Source organism: Melospiza georgiana, chromosome 2 (assembly GCF_028018845.1).
Source record: "Melospiza georgiana isolate bMelGeo1 chromosome 2, bMelGeo1.pri, whole genome shotgun sequence".
Lineage (NCBI taxonomy): Eukaryota > Metazoa > Chordata > Aves > Passeriformes > Passerellidae > Melospiza > Melospiza georgiana.
The window spans coordinates 105,243,973-105,265,319 of record NC_080431.1 but is presented as its reverse complement, the minus strand read 5'-3'; the positions used below and the strand labels follow the sequence as shown (position 1 = coordinate 105,265,319).

The 21,347-nt window shown below is 36.6% G+C and overlaps 1 protein-coding gene across 2 annotated transcripts in view; it reads left to right on the top strand.

Moving 5' to 3' along the window:
* Positions 1-21,347, top strand: part of RPS6KA3 (ribosomal protein S6 kinase A3) — a 73,643-nt gene that overhangs the window by 26,644 nt on the left and 25,652 nt on the right. For both annotated transcript variants that reach the window (XM_058044719.1, XM_058044712.1), the window contains exons 3-9: positions 6,843-6,959; positions 9,049-9,130; positions 12,819-12,899; positions 13,923-14,002; positions 16,510-16,616; positions 19,549-19,586; positions 19,959-20,101. In XM_058044719.1, coding sequence (XP_057900702.1) covers positions 6,843-6,959; positions 9,049-9,130; positions 12,819-12,899; positions 13,923-14,002; positions 16,510-16,616; positions 19,549-19,586; positions 19,959-20,101 — 648 coding nt within the window. The remainder of the gene's footprint in view (positions 1-6,842; positions 6,960-9,048; positions 9,131-12,818; positions 12,900-13,922; positions 14,003-16,509; positions 16,617-19,548; positions 19,587-19,958; positions 20,102-21,347) is intronic.

Here is a 21,347-nt window from a genome sequence, read left to right as displayed (position 1 = left end):
ACACTAACAGACTCAGATAAAATATTCCTGGACCCTTCCAACCCCCCAGTCTTGTTGTGCATGCCTGTCTTTGTTACAAATCTTAGGTTTTGGCTATCTTGCTTTCAGTCAGCTTTCTGTTTAGTGTAATTTCACTGAAGTGAACAAAGTGGACAGCAGAGACTATGCAATCACTCTTTCTGTTCAGGATGGGTCCAGGTTACTTTTAGAATCACATGCTATTGACTTTAATGTTTGAATGCCTTAAGCTGTAAATGTTTCCCTATACTTTTTTTTTCTAACCTTTCCAATTCTATGTCACTTCATGACTTTACACCCCTTCAATGTCACCTCTGTGTAGGAGCAATATAAATACACCAGTCCATTATTATTTTTGCATTAAAACTTCACATTTTTTAGGTAGCTGCTGCTTTTGTCCTTTGGAATAATATATGCATATCATAATTTTAATTTATAGTTTCAGAATATAAGCATATCCTCAAGTCTTTGTCCCTCATCGTGAAGCTGATGAACAAATTATTTTTTAGCAACTGTTATCTAAAATATGCTGTCATTAAGATTAAAGTGTTTAAATATTTCTACTCATACTCCTGTAATTTTCAGTATCTAGAAAAGGAGAAATCTGGCTTCCCTGCAGTCCCCTTCGGATACTGGAAGGTTGCTGTGGGCTCTCCATGCAAACTTCTCTCATGGGCTGAACAGCCCCAACTTTCTCAACCTGTCTTTACAGGGAGGTGCTCCAGTTGTCTTGGCAACTTCATGGCTCTCCTCTGGATTTGCTCCTACAGTTCCATGTCCTTCTTATGTCCACCTTCCAGAAATACCCTTCCTAAGTACACGTTCCATATGTAACATAGCAGTTTGTTCTTTGATGTTGTGTTTAAGTTAATTCACATCTAGTTCTTACACTTCTTTAAGAGTACATTCTTGCTGAATTTCCTATTTCTGCCCCGGTATTGTGGAATTCCTTTCCCAAGCACTTGTCACCATGCAAGTTCACACTTTGCTTATCCATTTTTTTCAGGAAGCTGAGGCTGAGAATTTTAGGTGCAGTGAGACTCTTATGATGTTTGGATGTGCTAATATTCCTTATTCTGAATGGCTTTCCTCTTCCTGCTATGAGTAAGAGCACAGATCTGATCCTGTGCTGCCTAATTAGATGATTTGGAGTATTTCCTTGTGAATGATTTTACCAGTATTGCAGCATACATTTATATATTTTTAAAATTATTTAATCTTTAGTTGATTATTTCTCTTTTTAATGTAAAATTTGTGGACGAAGAATGCTTCCATTTTTTGAATGTTTACAATTTAAACACTGAGTTTTGCAATGATATTGTGGGTTTTACTGGTAGTTTTCCTAAATATCAGTTCAGAGCCCAGTTTAGTAGTCCTAGAGCAGCTTTTCAGCTGTCCCTGGACCATACTGCTTGGAGAAAGGTCTGCAGATAACACACAGCTTGTTCTGCACTGATGAACTTATGCCATCCAGCTCTGCAAGGGCCACTTCTTTACAAAGAGCAGTTTCCAGGCTTCCTATTGAAAATTCAAAATTCTGAAGGGTAAGTTGCAGAACAGTCAATGTATAAGTAAACTCATGTTTTTCTGGACTTTTTCATTACTACTGAGAAATACATGCCTAGTAAGACTCTGTTTCTACTTCCTTTAGGGTTTGAAGTCTGGTTTTCTTTTAACACGTTATCTATTAGTTGTTCCTGTAATAAGATCTCAAACAAATACAAATATTTTATGTTGCAGCAGGGTTAATTTACTTATGAATTTAAAAATTATGGTAAAGGAAATTCACATAAATTCAATTACTAGAAGTAAAATTATTGTTTAATTGTTAATTAAGTACCTAAAATATTGGGAGTTTTTTTCCCAGCAACATGATTAGGCTATCATTTTTATAGTTTGATAATGATTAAATAGTTTTTCACTGCTTCCCTAGAAGGTGTCTGTCCTTTTGTTTTACTGGCAAGCATGTTTCCTATTCCAATTTGTAGCTGATTATTTATGATAAAAATGAGCTGCCCTTGGTGTTGCAGAATCCCCTTTTTTTTTCTATAAAATTTTTCATTCAGATTTTGTCTGTACCATACAGTCCATTTGGTGTTCTTTCCTGTGTGTATGTGTGTGTTCTTGTGCACAGACATATATTGTGAAATATATTACTATAATCTTACTTATATGGAGACACTGCCCAGAATAGACTGGATCAGTACAGGAAATTGTTCTGGAATATCGTATTTTAAATTCATACCTAAACTTGTTTGTCACTCCCTTCCTTTCTAGGCCAGTGTTGATTTAACCACTATTACATTGTTAAGTAAACTCAGAGTAATGTTACCTTCTGTTTGTTTCCTTGTATTCCACATTGAGTTTCACTGTAGTGGAAGCCAGCAGCAACTACTTAAAAGTTGACACACATGGTTGTTTTGGGGAATTTTTTAAATCGCTTTCTGAGGCAGGGTAACTTTATAGTGTGAAGAAGGCCTTGGGAGAACTGTGTGCCTAGAAGGGGAAATCATGTCTCCAGACTTTTATTTAGACCCTGCTGCAGTACAATGCTTGAGAAAAGGGAGCTTTCCAAGCTTATAAATAACAGAAATGAAATGTAGGCAGTAGGGTATAGTTGTAACTAGAAGGAAGAGCCCACCATTGCAGCTGGTGAGTTGACTGTCTGTAGTTGTGTGAAAGGTGTCAAGGAATGGAAGAGAGGAGCAGAGAACCCAAGCATTCCAGCACCTCATTTATTTTCAGTTCATCACATGGGACAAATGTTTTTGCCAGGTACCAAGAAATGATCAAACAATTCAGTACCAGATGGAACAGCTGGCTTCTCTTCCAGTTTACTGCAAGATGACATCTATAATCTGATAGAATTGGTGCAGTTGGTTGAGAATAGACATCTCTTTCTACAGTGTATAAGATTTGTGTTTTAATTCAGGTAGATAGTGAGGCTTGATTACCTCTCCATATAATTAGTGTTTCTATAAAAGGCTTAGCTTTTGTATTTTTAACTGCATTTGCAGAGCACTGTTTAGGTTAAAATAACAAACATTCAGCAGTCATGTCAGAAAAGGAAACTGCAAATTTGTGGACAACCACTCATCATAAATCTTGCTCCCAAATAAGAGTTACCGACAAATTAAAATTGAATATCATTAGAGTTCCTTTTAGTTTAAAACAGAGTTCTATTAGGGCTGCCTTTTATGGACTGAAGAGTAACTGAGCCCTGAGAAAATGCAAAGCCTGGGAATATTCTCTTGGTAGCTGGAATGTGAAGTGGTGGTTTGGGGTTTGTTTTGTTTTTTAGAGGGTGCTCAAAATAACCACTGGAAAGATGGTTGCATAATAATTGCATAGCATTCAAAAATAATAATTTTGTTTGTGTACAGAGAGCAAGTTAATATATTTTCTTGTTCTTGTTGAGTTTTGTAGTGCCCTTAAAGCAATATAGAATCATAGAAGGATTTGGGTCGGAAGAGTCACCTAATCCTAGCCCACTTGCCTTGGGCAGGGACACCTCCCATTAGATCAGGTTGCTCAAGGCCTTACCCAGCCTGGCTTTCCACACTGTTGGGGCATCTATAACCTCCCTGGGCAAGCTGTTCCAGTATCTCACCATCCTCATGGTAAAGAATTTCTTCCTAATACCTAACCTAAATTTCCCTTCCTTCAGTTTGTCCCCATTACTCCCTGTCCTGTCACTGCAGTCCTTGCTGAAGGGTCCCTTCTGGCTTCCCTGCAGTCCCCTTCAGATACTGGGAAGTTGCTGTGGGCTCTCCATGCAAACTTCTCTCCTGTGGGCTGAACAGCCCCAACTTTTTCAGCCTGTCTTCACAGGGAGGAACTCCAGTCATCTTAGCAACTTCATGGCTCTCCTCTGGATTTGCTCCTACAGTTCCATGTCCTTCTTATGTCCACCTGATTGCATTGTATCCCTGAAGGCAGTAAATAAAAAAGATTTGAGTACATTGTGTTTCACATGTTCTTGTCTTTCCCAAGATTGCCAGGGAGCAAATAGATAAAACTGTTAAGCAGAAATGGATCAAAGTATCTGAAGTAATGTGTGCGTGGCAGTTTGTTTTGCTGAGCTATTCTGTTCCTCCCTTGGGATTCTCTAAGATTCAGTGGGTGGTTTAAGTAGTATGTAATCAAACTGATCACATTATAATATGAAATATAAAACCAAAAATGTCCACAGTATTTCTTTCAGACTCTATAAAGATTCAGCTGGTAATCAACAATGGTAGCACTTTCTCCTGAAACGACACAGAAGTTCAGGTTATTAGGTGGAGTACTCAGCATGACTATGTGCACACACATGCAAAATTTGGCTGTCTTAAATGGAAACACCCACCTAAACGTAGAGGACATCTTGGATTTGTCTTGGATCTTCTAAAACTATTATTAAAACTAAATTCTTCACACTAAAGTATCTTTTTTTCACTCACTGATTTTAAAAGTTGCCAGCGTGTTCTGTGCATTATTCCAAATCACATGCTGGATTTTTTTAATATATATGACGCACTCTCAGGATTTCTTGTGTGCAACTCATTTCCAACTTTGTAATCTTTTGAAAAAAGAATCTTTTGAAGAAGAATTGTCTGTCTGGGTGGGAGAAACGTGTTGGAATATGCTGACCTGGGTGGACAGTGGCTTTGCATTTATATACAGTACTGAAATGATCAGATGCAAAGGGTACTTTCAGCACTAATTCACGCACTTAAATTTTGCAGAATGCTTGAAAAGCTTACAAATTAGTGCTTCAGAAACACAGTTTTAGAACTTGGCCTCTACTAACCTATCACTATAGCTAATTAGTGCACATTTTGGTGCATATAGATGAAGGAAAAGACTGGAGCAAGGAGGACATAGTCTTAGAGGTAAATCATAGAATATCCTGGGGTGGAAGAGATTCATCAAGATCACTGATGTTCAGCTCCTTGTCTTGCACAGCACCATCACCACCCACACCATGTGCCCAAGAGCATTGTCCAAATGCTTCTTGAGCTCTGTCAGAATTGGTGCTATGACCTCTTCCCTGGGGAGCTGTTCCAGTGCCCAACCACCCTCTGGATGAAGAACCTTTTCCTAATATTCAACCTAAGCCTTCTCTGACACTGCTTCAGGCCATTCTCTCAGGTCCTGCCCCTGGGTAGGTTAGAGGATACTTAAGCAAACAGGGTGTATCTAAGTCTGTGGGCCCTGATAAGCAAACAGACTCAGTTTATCTGAGTCTGTGGGCCCTGGTGGAATGCACCTGAGTACTGAGGGACCTGGCAGCTGTCATTGTGAGGCCACTGTTGATTATTTTCTAATTATCACAATTATTGGGAGAAGTGGCAGGACTGAAGGAAAGTGATTGACAATTTCTGTCTTCAAAAAGAAGGAGGATCCAGGGAACTACAGGTTGGTCAGCCAGGTTTTAATCCTCAGGGAAATCATGGAGAAACAAAGTGTTCCTGTATGCATGGAGTACCAAAGGGTAGCTGGGCTTATTCAGCATGGATTCACAATGGTGAAATGATGTTCAACCAGCCTGAAGGGAGGGTGCAAAGAGCTTTTCTTCAGTGCTGCCCAGTGGCAGGTCCAGAGGCAATGGGCAAAAGGGGAAATGCAGGAGTTTCTGTCTGAATATTAGGAAACATTTTTTCACTGTCAGGCTGGCTGGGCCCTGGCACAGGCTGCACAGGGAGGTTGTCACCATCCATGGAGATGATCAGGTCCTGGCTCTGGGTGGCCCTGCTTGAGCAGAGGGTATGGGGTTAGACAGGATGATCTCCAGATGTCCCTTTGAATGTCAGTCAGTCTGCAATTCTATGAAATGGATCTAAGAGTTCCTCAATAAATAGATGGAAAGTATTCTCAGATTTATTTTGTTCACCATAACCAATAGAAGAAATAGAGGATGAACAAGAAGTTAAAATTATAGATAGTATGTTGCTTTGTGTTTGTTAACTAGCAATCAGTTGTGTGTTAACTTAGAGTAGCTTGGATTGCATGTAATGCCTAGATAGATCTTCAGATGCCATCAACAAGAATGCAGGTTTTTTTACTTGATGATTGTAAGCTCTGAAATTCTTTCCTTGTGTGGCAAGGAGTGTCACTTTTCAGGGATTTTCAAATTCAGTGCAGAAAACACTGAATTAAGTGCAGAGCACAAGAAGATAAGATTCACTGCTGCTCAGAGCTTTCTGATGACCATTTTCTCACAGAAGGGGAAAAGGTAAAGGCAGCTCTTATAGGATAGACTTTCCTTGAGAAGAAAGGCAGAATACCTTCTTCAACAGAACTTTGTCAGTGGCAGGTGGAGCCTGCTGCTGAAGTGGGGGTGGAGAGTGTTGCTTTGTGTGGGAATGTCTTGAGCCTCACACCGTCTTAAAAGGTGAGCATTGGCATTGCTGCAGCATGGTGCTCCTCATTCAGGTGTTAAAAAGGAGGGCTTTCCAGACATCTGGTCCATTTGATACACTCCAAGTATGTTTTAAGATTACTGAATTCTTAAGAAGATTGGTTTCCATTAATTGTGAATCTGGAACAGAAGTATGAACCCGATAATATGGGCCTAAGAGGAAAATCTTGGGAATTCCTGACTTCTGTCAGCTGTTGTTGTTTGGATCCTGGTGCATCTCTGAAAGTTTAAGCTATATTGTTACTGAACTTGTGCTGTCTGTCTTAATTATGCACATAGCATTGCTAAGTGTTTTTTTCCCTATATTTGGCATTGTCTAATTGATTGGGTTCAGTGACACTGGTATTTTCCAACATATTGTGAATTTGTAAATATTTGTAAACCATTAATCTAAATTTCTTCCTCTGTTTTCCTCTGCCAGGAAGAAGGAAGTATCAAAGAAATTGCAATAACTCACCATGTAAAGGAAGGACATGAGAAAGCAGACCCTTCACAGTTTGAACTTCTGAAAGTACTAGGACAAGGATCCTTTGGAAAGGTTGGTAACTGAGCTCTTGTGGAGCCAATTATTCAGGAATATAGCATTGAATATTGGTTGTGAAATATTCAGAACAGTCACAGTTTTGCATTAAGGCAATGTTGCAAATGAAAACTGCTTTCTGAATTAGTGCTAATTAGGCACTGTAATTGTGACAGATCTTTTTAAAGCAGTAATTTTTTTTCATGTTAGCATGATATGTGGGTTTCAAAGTTCAATAGAAAAAATGGCTTGATATGAAGTAATTCCGTATTTACTGTTAAAATGAAATGTCATTCTTCTTTTAACTACTCTTCTCTATTTGAGAGGGTGAGGGCTGAAGTGTTTTTTTGGTAAGTATTCCTTGTTGCTTGCTAACTGTAGGACATCACCAGTACAGAAGCTGGTTTTTGTAGCATGGTGCAATTGTAATGAACAAATTTTAGGCAATAATGGCTACTGAAGTAAATGTGATACACCCCAGTCATGTTCATTTTGTGGTGTAATTTGGTTAAGGTGCAATGTACCTTGATATTTATCTGAACATCTGTTAATGACTCAAAGTTTCTAACATTTCATGAGTACTGAGATCTCACTAGGGATACATTTTTTATACTTTTGGTTATCCAAATCCAACTTGAAAGCAAAACATTAAGTTCACATGACAAGACAGATCAAGACTGAATGGAATATGCAAGACAGGGCAGCAGAGCCTTTTCATCTGTTTTGAGCCTAATTGCAGTTCTTAACGTGATATTAAGCTCTAGCATGTAAAAAAAAACCCTTAGATATAGTGGGAAATAAGAAAAATAGGTCCAATTCTCTTTTGGTGGTAACAAGTTACTGTTAGTCACATTATTGTTCCAGTTAAGTTTGGAAATCTAGGTGCTTAGAAACTGTAAAATTTTGTATTCATACTAGTAAGAATTCACTGGGAAAGCTGATTCCAAAGGTTTGATTTAATCCAGAATCATAACCAAGTTTTTATTTGGAAATCTTCAGATCACGAGAAGCAAATCATTCAAGAGCAAGGAAAAGTAAGCTAATATGAAATGATCATTTCAGCAATTCTTTTATTGATAATATTAAATTCAGTAATTTAATGGGAGGGAGAAGGGGGAATGTGAGTTTTTAAAAAAGCAAAAATAATAAACTGTCTAGCTGACACAATTTTCTGCAAAAATGCCAGTCTTGTTCTCAGTTGTCTTAGCCTTTATGCAAAAATCATTAATATCTTTTAAAAATCCATTAATCATTTTGTTAATAATTTGTGAAGCTGTTTCTGTTTCTAATTTAGTTTAAAAAAAGTAGATTAGCATGCTTTTCAAGGTCTCTTGATAATGATCTGGTAGTCTCTGAGTAATGCCAGGAATGCTAACATAAGTGAGAATTGGGCACAAAACCAGGCATCAAACTAATTTCACATGACATGTTTAACTTCCTCATGTACCACAACATGTGTCTATACATGTCCACAGCCAGAAAACCTGTGACAGTTGGTTTTGGTACTTGGGTTTTTTTTCATTCCTAAATCTAAAATTTGTCTCTACTGGAATTAATTTTGTGTTAAGGGTTTTTAAAACAATACCAGTCAAGAAATCCCATGATATTGAAGAAGGAAATGAAACACCCTTTAATTGAGGCTGCTTGTTCTTTATTGTTACATCCAACACCAGGACATTTTTTAAATTTATTTATACATGGATTTATATAGGTTTTTGGATCAAATTTTGTTCACATATCTATGGTCATATCTGAAAATTATTTTATTAGCACATTTCCTGTGTCATCCTCTGAATTTAATTAAGATAAAACTAGAGATTAATTTTAAAAAGCTGGCTTTTGTGTGTCAAATTTGGAAGAACTTCAGAGAGAATCCAATTTATTTTTTTACTCACTGAAATGACTTAAATTAGACCAAAATTAATTTGGCAGAGTATCCTCTGAATGAACTTTTTAGATTATGAAAGGAGATTTGGCTTTGCAGAATCTAAAACTGTCAAATAAAGTTTCATTGAAATCATAGTGACTACTTGAATTTCATAGCAAAAAAAATTAATCTGACTTGCTTTTATTTTCTTTTAAGAATTCTTTCTAATTTTTAATGCAGGTCTTCCTTGTCAAAAAAATCTCAGGATCAGATGCTAGACAGCTTTATGCAATGAAGGTATTGAAAAAGGCCACCTTGAAAGGTAAGCATTGTTTAGAACAAGGAAAGAGAAATAAAAAAGGTCACTCAGGGACATGATACCAAAACCTAATCTTTACACAGCTGCTGCTCTACAGATTGTGTCTTACAGCTTTCTTCTCTGAAACGGGAAATAGCAGAATACACTGCTTTGTCTTGTAAACCTGGAAGGATTAAGGATTAACAATACCGTAGTGCTAGTCAGAGAGGACAGCAGGCTCCTTCCCTTGCCACTTTCCTTAGGTGATGGGGGTTTAATGGAGTGCTTGTGGTGCATCTGCCCCCTGACTTGCTCCTGAGCTGTTATTTGAAACTTAATATCCTTCCGTTTTTCCTTTGCTGTGTGTCACCAAGGATACAGTTAATGCCTTTTGCTCAGTTTATAATTAGGTCATGATACTTAAAAGTACTTTATATTGGCTGTTGTGTTCTGGAAGTTCCTAAGCACATGACTTAGTCTTTTCTTTTGAAACAGACGTATACAGTACACTTGCCCCAAACGCTTGGCACGTGATCTTGATGTGGAATGTATTTTATAAAATCTTAGGTTAAACATCTAAGTTACTTGAGCAAAAATGAATTGTGAATTGATCTGTTTCTTGGGTGATTTTGATCTTGAATGCTATCAGTAGCAAAATAAGTCTAAGCCTGAACAATCTCAATTCTGTCTCAGAGAATTCTGTAAGAAAAAAGAAATAAGGTATTTTTTACCTAGATCAAAATGAAACTCATCTTTTGCACTGCCTTGACCAGATTGTATGCTTGTTCTTTTGTGTCATTGTTTTATAGTTTTGTCTATGTGAAGTTCTTCTAGTTTATGACTCTACTGAAACTGAAATGATAATTTTGGGATGACTCCAAGTGCCTGTAGTGCTTTACCAATGTTATCGATTGTTGTATTGAATTTCAGTTTTCATGTTTTAATTTCAGCTTTAATCCTTTTATCGTCAAATATTTGTAGAGTGATGGAGGGAACAAAAACATTGGTTTATGAACTTCTGCTAAAATGTTTACATTTTTTCACTTAAGATCTAGTGCTGAATGTCACAATTCTTACAGAGGGCTGTGTATTTGAACAGTTTCCTATATTTTGATTCCTTTGTGTTTTGTGGCACGTGTCATTCTCATTATTTACTTCCTATTTTTCTGAATTTGATTTCCACTCATTTAAGGTACATTAATATCCTCAACAGCTTGTTAATAGCTCAAGACTGGTCAGAGGTCACTCAGCAGTTGCTTTTTAAGATGTTTGAGGGCTTGTCTTCGTCACCTTTTGATTGCAGTTTAACCTCGTGTAAAAATTACAGTCCAGGCTGTGGTTCTAGTTTTGCCTACAGCTGGGAGAGACTGATATGTACTGAAATTGAGAGCATGACTTCTAACTGGGAAAGGAGACCCTCTGAGGCACTAAGAATTCAAGGATGCAAAAGGCTTGAGCAAAAAGGTGACAACATCAAGAGGATGCCCCAGTCCTCAACACTTTGTATCTGGATTATCAGATGTTTTTCATGCACTGTTTGCTTGTGATTCATGTTTTAAGGAGAGCAGAGTTGCAAGCAAATTAAGATTACTGTTAAAACTTTATTATGAAATTAACTGGAATTAATTCTATTTTCCATAATTGCAACTTTTTAATATATGTAATACTGTATTTTTAAATAATATAGCATATTACTTGATGTCTGTTTCTTTAGCTCTTTCAAATCTATTTCATAAATTTATTTTTGCACTCTATAATTAAAGTTAAAAATACCACTTGAAAACAGTGTACATGATCCACAAATCAAAATTAGAGAAAATATTTTCATAGAAATGCAACTGTATTAGCCAGAACACATTGATGTAACTACACAGTCCAACTTTCTAATGTTTAGAGCAAATGCAAGAATATATACATATAATTTTGTTTACTGCAGAGACTAGTTTATTAATACACTCTGAAAGAAGGTGTTATCTTTCAGTGCCCCATTATGAAGTGGGGAGAGAAACAGAGCCAAAACATTGCTAGAGTGTTTGGAATCAAATATATTAAGACAAATCAGTGCTTCCAGTAGAACCCATGTGGAAATTACAGTCAAATAAAAATCAGATGTCAAGTCAAATAATGGCTTATGCCATTATCTGGAAGGAACTCAGTTCTTTACACTTCTTTTGCTTGGAGTTTTAAGTCCATGCTTTCCATGTAACTGCTGCATAGCTGCAGGCACCTGAAAAGTCTTTTAATTTTTTTTTCATCTGAACCTGCCTAAAAAAAACAAGAGTATTCTGAATTTCAGTCTTGTAATTCAGATGAACTGCTGAAACAGTTAAACTGCACAACTAACTATCTTGTGACATTTTAATGGCTTTAGATGCAAAGGTCAACATTCAGATGTGATGTTTGCTTTGTACTTGAGCACTTATTTCATAAGCTTCCATTTTTAGGGATGTGTTCTGCAGGCAGATGGAAGCTTCATGGTTGTATTCATTCATGAAAACATATCTATATAGCTTTTTCATAAGTATCTGTATTATTGTAAGTGTGTGTTTCTGGGAAAATATAGGTAAATGTCTTAACACCATTTTGCTTCTTGTTCTTTTTTCTTTTCTGCCCTGTTATGTTTTAATATCTGAGAACTCTGGCTTGTAAACTGTACAAGGAATGCTGTCAGCTTAAACTTTGGACGGGACTTCATTGCTCTGGGGTGCTTCCTCCAGGAAGATATATTTGTGAAAGGAGCAGTAACAAAATGTAGAATAGAGGGAAAGAGAAAAATGAAACACGAAAAGAGGAAAATGAAAAAGAGGAAAAAGAAAACTTTGATAGTTCTCCTCTGTGTAAAGTACTGAATATTGTCTGTGTCCTGGCTGATTCAGAGCTTCTTCAGAAGGGAACCAAGCCCTGACTGGAGCTGGCAGGAGAGCAGCTGAAGCAGGTGCTGTGCTCAGCTGACTGCCCTGCCTGTATTCCTGCATTGCTGGCATGTGATGCTCATTCAGGTTTAATCTCTGGTGGCATTGGAGCACTTACATGTCCTGTTCAGAGCCACCATGGATGGACAGCACAGGCATCTTGAGCAGCAACTGCTTCTAATGTCTGATATATTTCTCCATGTACATTTACTCTCCGTAAATGTCCTTAGAATCAAAAATATAATCTGAAGTATACACTACATTGAATCAATGGCATTTTTAAGTTCATAATAAAGGAAATGAAAAAAAAATCCCTTCCAAATTGTAAAGGACTTTATATTCTATTAGAGTGAGTTATTTAATGAGTTAAACCAATATAACATCTTTACGATAGTATGATTATACTTATGCTGTTTGTTTTGCTATGACTTTCTCTATTCTTTTCACTAGCAGAATGTGTTCTATACATAGCTGTGGCAGTTTTGCTGTGATGTTTGAAAGGTTTACTAAGTACAGAGTAGACTGAAGGGTGGCTGTGTTTTCTCATGTGCTTTTGTTATATTTATTTGCCTAGTGTTAGGTTTTGTCTATAGCAAAAACTGAAGTAAAGCAAAATGCATAAAGATATTTATCAGAAAAAATGTAGGATAAATTTTCTCAGTACTCAGCTGTGTAGAGTACAATGACCTGCAGGCAATTATAATATTATACAATGGGAAGTACATCAGGAAACATATGAGAAATACTGAGTTATAACGTAATTTTTTTTTTTAATCTTGCTTGCTCATGTTCTGTTGTAGTTCGAGATCGGGTTCGGACAAAAATGGAACGCGATATCCTAGTGGAAGTTAACCATCCTTTTATTGTCAAGTTACATTATGGTGAGTTGCAGAAAAATTCATTTTTATAGCCTAGCGTGTTTGTCAAGATAGCTTTTAATATTTGCTCTGTGGTTCAGAAAATCACAGAACTTTAGGGTGTTAAGTCCCAATTGTGCAGACTGGTTCTGCAATAATTCTCATGCAAAAGAAGCACATGACTGACTTCATGCAGTATTAATTCTTTATAAAACTGAGAGTCTGTAGCCTTTTGTGTTATTAAAAGCAGTTATCTATTAATAACTACCCATTATTTTCCAAAACCTCCAATCTTTTGTATGACATACATTTTTTAAGTTATTTCTTACAGTTGCTTTGTTTATTCTATAGAAAATATATGCAATGGCATTAATTCCACTTGCATTGAAATTGGTGGAAATTAGCCTTTTAATTTTAATAGTAGGAGCAGCTGTAGCACAATATTTATGTATAAGAGGGAAGTATATCAATACTTTTAACATGTGGAAAAAAAAGGGGAGTTTTTGGCTTGGTTTGGGGTTTTTTCACCTCGTATTTTTCTTTTAGGGTTTGTTTTTTCCTGTAGTTAAACCTCACTCTCTCTCACTTTTTGAAGTGGCTTAATGTCTCTCTCTCATTTTTTTAAAGTGGTTTAAATTATGTACCTTTCACTATTTTATTTGCCATTCTTTTGCAGACTAGATTAAATGTCCCTGTTTAGCTGGGACATTTAGATTTTAGATTTTTAGATTTTAAAGGGTTGATTAGTTACTAGTTTGCCCTTTAAATTTAGCTTCTTACTTTAAAATCTGAAATAAAATGCTGGTTAACCTAAGTTAAGTTTATTTTTTAAGGAACTTTATTGGTGATTGCTTTACTTTCATATAGCATGGGAATTACTTGGTCTGTGGTAGAGAATCATTTATCTAATTCATTTCAATACATTTTCTCACAAACAAGAGAAAATAATTTTAATAATGAAAATAAGGGGGAATTATTTGGTATGTTATTTTCCTAATCATGGATAAAGTTAGGTGATATTTAATTTTTTTTAATTGATCTTTTCAGCTTTTCAAACAGAAGGGAAGCTGTATCTTATTTTGGATTTTCTCAGGGGAGGAGACTTGTTTACACGTTTATCCAAAGAGGTACACTCTTTAAATTTGAAAAATTGTTTGTTGATAGAATTTGACTATAAATTGTCTGTATTAGGAGAATTTGCATTTTAAATTCTGTTTTCATTTAAGAAAATTTTGACCTGTTTTTAACTAGGTACATTTTTTGTTTGTTTGGGTTTCTTTGCACAGTCACTTCATAGAAGGGCCAATGGCAATTTACATTATTTCTGAAAAAAATCTTAGATAAGCAGTCTTCCTGTGCTGCTTTTTATACCTGGCAAAATCTCCTTTTGTCGCCATGTTTAAATACAAGACTCAGAACTTGGATTTTTATGAAGTAAATTTATGGCTGGTTTTAATATCCAGAATTCAGGGACAGATAAGATATTCTCTTTTTTTACCCATGAATGCAAAATTGCATTATGTATGAATATTTAAAAAGTGAGAATTGTACTCCACTTATTTTAGTAATTTTCAAAAAGTGAATGTTTTGCCTCTGTCATGATGGTAATGTGTCGGTGTAGATACAGGAAATAACAACTTCAAAGGGTTTCATTACCTCAATTTAATTTGATTATAATTCCTAAAATAAATGTTAACATCTAATATATCACCATATTTTTAAGTTTTTGTTATCTTTTACTCGTGTTCAAAAACTCACACCAAACAAAATGGAAAGCAGCGACGACTGCAAGTCCAGGCTACCAGATACACTTTGGATACAATCTCTGTCCAAGAGACTTGCAGTCGTCACTGCTTTCCATTTTCCTTTGCCACAACAGTGTCAGGGAGAGCTGGGTTGCCACTGCAGTAAGTGCAATACCACTTATTGTTATAAAAAGGAGAGTAGAATGGAATTGACTTTGTATATAGATGTATCCTTACTTCTGTGCACATAAATTTTTACATTTGTTTTGATGATGCCATCTGTTTCAAGTTGCCCTTTGTCATTTGTTTTGCCACAGGTAACTAGTAGGTTATTAGTACTCTAAAGTTGAGATATTTTTAAAGTTTGTAGCTCATTCTTGATTCCCAAAAAAGAATGTATATTGGCTTCCTGCTTCCTGACTTTTTCCTGAGCCACTCACATTTTATAAAATTTAATGTGATTAGATGAGAAATATTCATTATAGGTACCTGAATCTAAGCAGAGTTAATGACTGGTGAGTGAAATGGCATGCTGGATGCTATTAATGTCATCCTCATACCACACCATGTGATTTTGAAAGAGATCACATGAAAGTTGTTGCTTTTTTCCTATTGACTGCAAAGGGAAAGGTGATTAATTCCAATCTAGATGTCTACACTGCAGATGTTTAAGGTTAGGAAAGACGAGTCCCATGCAATGGTTTTAAATAACATAGTGTGGGTGTATTATCCTCCTCATAGGATCTTTTATTATTTGAGCTTTTAAATGTTTCTTATACAGATTTCCTTTCTTGAATATGTCTGCACTAAATATTGGCTCTTTTGTAGAGGTAACATCAGCAACAACCTATTGTATAAGCTTTAGTATCGCTTTCTCTCATGAAACTGCTGAGGGGAAACATGTTCTCCATTCTTAACTTTTCTTTAAAATAATCTTCTGCTATGCTGAAATAAATTTTTATGCTTTTGCATAAAAAGAATTGCCATTCTTTTTTCTGGGTGTATATGCTTTATCTTAAGGTATGAAGTCTTAGATTCTAAAAACAAAGCAAGTGAAATAACTGAGTAGTAACTGAAATAGAATCAAATCATGCAGGATCTGGTTTTATTTTTATCTTTTTCTGCACTCTCAGAAGAGTTGAATTGTAATGTATTCTGTCAGGGATTACAACAGTTGATATATTGGGACAACATGTTCATTTCAATTAACATAAACAGGGAGTAGTTTATCTTCCTAATCCAAAAAGTGGGATTGCTACCTGGGATCCTCCCCGTGCTCTTATGCAGGCTGTTCACTTTACTCCTTGTTAGCTCCTGTTAGTTTACTCCTTCATCTGCCTTTCTGCAGTTATATCTCAGGCTGCACCTTGGGGCTTTTATCATTGCTGTCACTTCTTTCTCAAAGTACCCAGGAGCAGTCTTTCCAAAATCAAGATACATATACTTTTCTTCTCTCTTACTTTGCAGATGAAATTCAGGCATTTGGACTTGTTTGGTCCATTTGTTGTCTGTAAATGAAATTATCCCATCTAACCACGTGGTACTCACATTGTTTAAGTGCTTCCAAAGTATTTCGGTTTGACTACAATGTGTCTGTCTGTTTTCTTGAATAATCAGAAACAGATAATCTCTCAATTTGCAGAAAGAAGAATATATTGCCTTTAAAAGTTCTTTTTCAAGTATGTCCAAGTATTTCAAGTATGAAATAGTGTGGGTTATAAAATCCTAGTTTTTGTATAACTAAGAAATTTGAATTTTCTAGTGTTTTGTGTAGCAATGAATTAAAGTATTGTAGGAAACCCTTCTGAAACACCACTGTTGTTGTTTAGTTTGTGCTGGTGTAACCTTTACAGATTTCACATGTAAAATACATTGTGCTACTTTTTCAGGTGATGTTCACAGAAGATGACGTTAAATTTTATCTGGCAGAATTAGCACTTGCTTTAGACCATCTACATAGTCTTGGAATAATATACCGGGATCTAAAACCAGAAAAGTAAGGCTCCTCTGTGAGAAATGCAGTGTATTACTTTCATTTCTATGGCACTTCTTCCTGTGTACTTTTTCCCAACTCTTAAACTTTGGTAATTTACTATATAAATTGAACAGAGGGAGGTGGAGGAGATTTATGAGCTATTTTCATTTAAAAGGTTGGATTTTACCTGTCTGAAAGAGGAAAAAGGATCTTAGCTTAGGACTTATAGGGCTTTGTTGAGGGAACTTTAAACTCTGTTTGAAGGGAAATGGGGGCAAAGCAATAGGTAAGCCTGTGGATGGCACACCACTCTTTGAGGGACAATGTTCCTCCAAGGTCCTTTGGTCTGCCATAGAGGTAGAGTTAAGGGATGGAGGTTCTTTCAGCAGCTAGGATGAAAGGAGTATCAATATGTTAGAAATCCCAGAAGCAGAAGACAAAAACAAAACAAAAAAAATATTTGTACAAATCAGCAGCAAAAGGAGGACCAAGGAGAATCTCCATCATTTGTTGGATATGAGGGGAAACATAGTGACAAAGGATGAAGAAATGGCTGAGATGCTTCATGCCTTTCTTGCCTCAGTCTTTAATAACAAGACCAGTTGTTGTCAAGGTGCCCAGCCCCCTGAGCTGGAAGACAGATGGGGAGCAGAATGAAACCCCCATAATATAGGAGGAAATGGCCAGCAGACTACTGTGCAACTTAGAACCCCAAAAGTCCATGGGACCAGATAGGACTCACCCAGGAGTTCTGAGGGAGCTGGTAGAAGAACTCCTCAAGCCACTTTGAATCATTTATCAGAAGTCCAGGTCAACTGTGGAGGTCCCAGGTCACTGGAAGTTGGTGAATGTGAAACTGCTATAAGAAGGGTTGGAAGGAGAAGCCAGGATGTCAGCCTGATCTCGTTGTCAGAAAAGGTCATGGAGTCATCATCTTGAGTGCCGTCATGTCACATGTACAGGACAGCCAGGGGTTCAGGCCAGGCCAGCCTGGGTTTATGCAAGGCAGGTCCTGGGTTTATGCAAGGCTTGACCAACCTGATCATCTTCTATGATAACGTGACCCGCTTAGTGGATGAAGGAAAGGCTCTGGATATTGTCTACCTAGACTTTAGTAAAGCCTTTTGTAACATCCAACCCTTAAGGGGAAAGGACCACCCAAGATTTGTAAATGCTTGTCATGGAAAGGAGCAACAGAAGTCAGAGGGTCTGAAAAAAATCACAAGGCTTTATTAGTAAATTATATACTTGGCATGGAAATTGGCATTTTTGTCCCCGACCTACTATAAAAGCACATGCAGTGGGGTTTAGGTAAAGGGGTAAGATGAAGAGAGAAAAGGTGAATTAAAGAGAGAGAGAGGAAGAGAGAAAAAGAGATCACCAGTTTTGGCTGTGATCACAGTGCCAGTCCAACTGTTGGGACATCCAGGGTCCGGGGAGGTGTCAGCTGGGCTTGTTGGGGACATGTTTTTATAGATAGGTTTCCCTGCCACAAAGGTAAGTTTCTTGTTTTCTGTACAAATTAGTTATTAGGCACAGTCTGTTCTTTCAGACCATTCAGGAAATGGGTTGGGGGTTTTTGGGAATATTGGGTGGTCTTTTCTTCCCCTGCAGTCCATGCCTGTTTCTCAACCTCATTCCTGCACTTGTGCTGTACTGGGTTGTGCTTATCTTGAGGAATTAGAACGAGGATGTTTGTCCCGGAAAAGTGCTGCCCTATCTCTGCATGGCCTCTTCTCTGGGCACATCTTGTTCTTTCTCACAGTGTGTTATTACCAGCAATCCTTGCTTATTACAGGCAATCCTTATCTGGTTCTAGCAACAATCTGTGGTTAGCCCCAGAGCCAAATGGCTTTCAGTGTTTGAGACATACACATTAGCCCCTTATCTATTGTGATTCTATGCCTTTGACACCATTTCCCACAGCATTCTCCTGGAGAAACTGGCTTCCCGTGGTGTAGATGGGTGCACTCTTCACGTGGTAAAAGACTGATTTATCGACCAGGCTCAGAGAGTGGTACTGAATGGAATTACATCCAGCCAGAGGCTGGTCACCAGTGGTGATTCTCAGGCCTCTGTGTTTGACCAGTACTGTTTAGCATCTTCACTGGAGATCTGGATGAGGGCATTGAGTGCACCCTGAGCAAGCCCACAGACAGCACCAAGTTGGGTGGAAGTGTTGATGTGCTGGTGGGCAGGAAGGCAGTGTTTGCATATGGCACTTGAAGACAGATTTTAATGGTTCCCACCATGGAAACTGCAAAGAGGAAGGGAATGGGGCCTGGGTCATGTCTTGCCCCCAGGATGAAATGCAGATGGAGGAACTAAATCCATTGTGTAAGGGGTGTTACAAAATCCAGTTCTTGAATACTTTGCATGCTTTGCAATACAGTAATATTCAGTGGTAGTCAAGGACAGTTGGCATCTCTGAGAAGTGTGGCCTTTCTTGTGATTGAAGTGAAAAGGTGGAAGCCTAAGGTCTGCTCCCAGTACAGGGCCTGTGGGTCCTGTCCTTTGGTGCAACATGAGGGTATTTATTACTCAATGTTACTTGAAGTGGTCAACATATGGTAATTACAAATTAATACCTGTTATGTATACATATGGAAACATACCTGCTATAAGAAAAATAGAACTATGTCTCTGTTTTTAACAGTTACAATACTGCTGCATGTGCTGCAGATAGCCAAAACTGTTACTACATGCTGAATTTAATAAAATATTTGAATAAAACTCTAGTAAACCTGTTTCTTAATCTTTAAAAAAAAGAGTAAAAGGAAATCAAAATGTGTAGTTTGAATGTATCTTCTAAGAATTCATTTTCTTGCATGTTTAATTCTCCCTGTCTTTGTGTATCCTCTACTGTTTATTCTCAAATATTGTCATTATGTTTTTTGAAACAATACTTAAGATATTTTAATTAGTTTTTAATATTCTTTTTATTATTTTTTAGCATCCTGCTTGATGAGGAAGGACATATCAAATTGACAGGTGAATAAAGGAATTGCAATACTAGGTTCATTTCTGTTTATAGTAAAATATTTGCATTTTCCTTTTGGTAAACCAGTAAGATATAATAAGTAATTTTAACTGATCAGTAATTTAGCTGTGGAAGCAAGTAGTGTAATTTGGTTGAAATAAATAAAATCTAAATATTTCAATAAGATACCTGCTTTACAAGTATATCTGATGTTATGGACCTATGGTAATGTGGGGAGGGAAGGAGAATCCTGTAAGTCCCATATTAGCGTTCAGTTGTCTATACAAATGGTAAAAGCAAAACACATCATATTATGGTAAAAGTATCAACCATCAACTTTTTGTTCTTAAAAATTACATTTGGAATTACTTTTATCCTTTCAGATTTTGGCTTAAGTAAGGAGTCAATTGATCATGAAAAAAAGGCCTACTCTTTCTGTGGAACAGTGGAATATATGGCACCAGAAGTTGTTAACAGACGAGGCCATACACAGAGTGCAGACTGGTGGTCTTTTGGTGTTTTAATGGTAGGTTTCTGGCAAATGTAAATAATAGCAAAATTGTGATTTGCAAGGTCTGGTGAAACAAATCAAATACTAACCCCTAAGGTGAGCTTTACATGAATTTTAACTACAAAGGAAGTCTAAATTGTGTGAAATCAGTAACACCACAAACTTTGGTCAAGAACATAGACTAGGTTTTATATCAACACCAATAATATACCATATTTTTATTATCATTTCAGTCAAATACTTTATAGTAGTTTGAATGTTATGACCAAGAGAAATACAGAAGTATACAGAAAAATGCTGTCTATTCCAAGGTGGGGAAGAAATTCATATTCAAATTTTAATTTTGAATTTACATTCAAGAGGAAAAAGGTGATTGGCAACTTTCTAATTAGAATCTACAGTGTAATTACAAGTTAGTGGAATAATGACAACTGTTCAACTGTTGTTCTCACCCATCATGTTGATCTAAATGACACTGACCTGGTATGGGATATAGTTTCTCAGTTGCTTATGGTGTTTCTGCAAGGGGTAATAACTGTAAAGTTTCACGGTCAGGGAAAATATTATGTATATGGAATATGAATTGGGAAATAATAATAGATCATGTTTGTTATTTAAGAAATGCTGAAAGACTTCTAATATTTAAAATATTTGTGTGCATTTTTGACATGGAAATTAAGCAATTGTATAAATGTATTCATTTCTTACTGCTTCTGCTACATAACTGTAACAGTACAGCTAATGCGTGTGCTTTATAATACAAGGACTCTTGTGTCTGAAAATAGGTCATCCTATGGCTTTATGATGATTAGAATGCTGTTGTGATCTGAAAACTGACTATGTAAAAGTAGCACCTGATAACTGAACTCTCTCCAGACAAGCACACACACTCCTCACAACCTCACATTTTATCATTAAGAACAGTCAATTAAAAGATAATTACAGTGTAGTTGCAGAATATTTGTTGTTGATAACACAAACATAATTAAACTTCAGCTTTAATTTATAAAGGTAGAAAACATAATTTGGTGTTTATCAAGTGGATATGGTGTAATTGAAAATTGCTGTAAGATGTTAGCTGTGATTGGGGTGGCTTTCACAGTCTGAAGTGCTCTGCATGTTAAATGCTTTGGCTTCTACTTTGAATACAAAAATATGACCTTAAAAACCAAATTCTTTAAAGTAATATATGAAATACAGTGCAGCTTTTTTTAGGACATATTTTTATTACTAGCATTTATAGTTTGTAATTTTCATAACA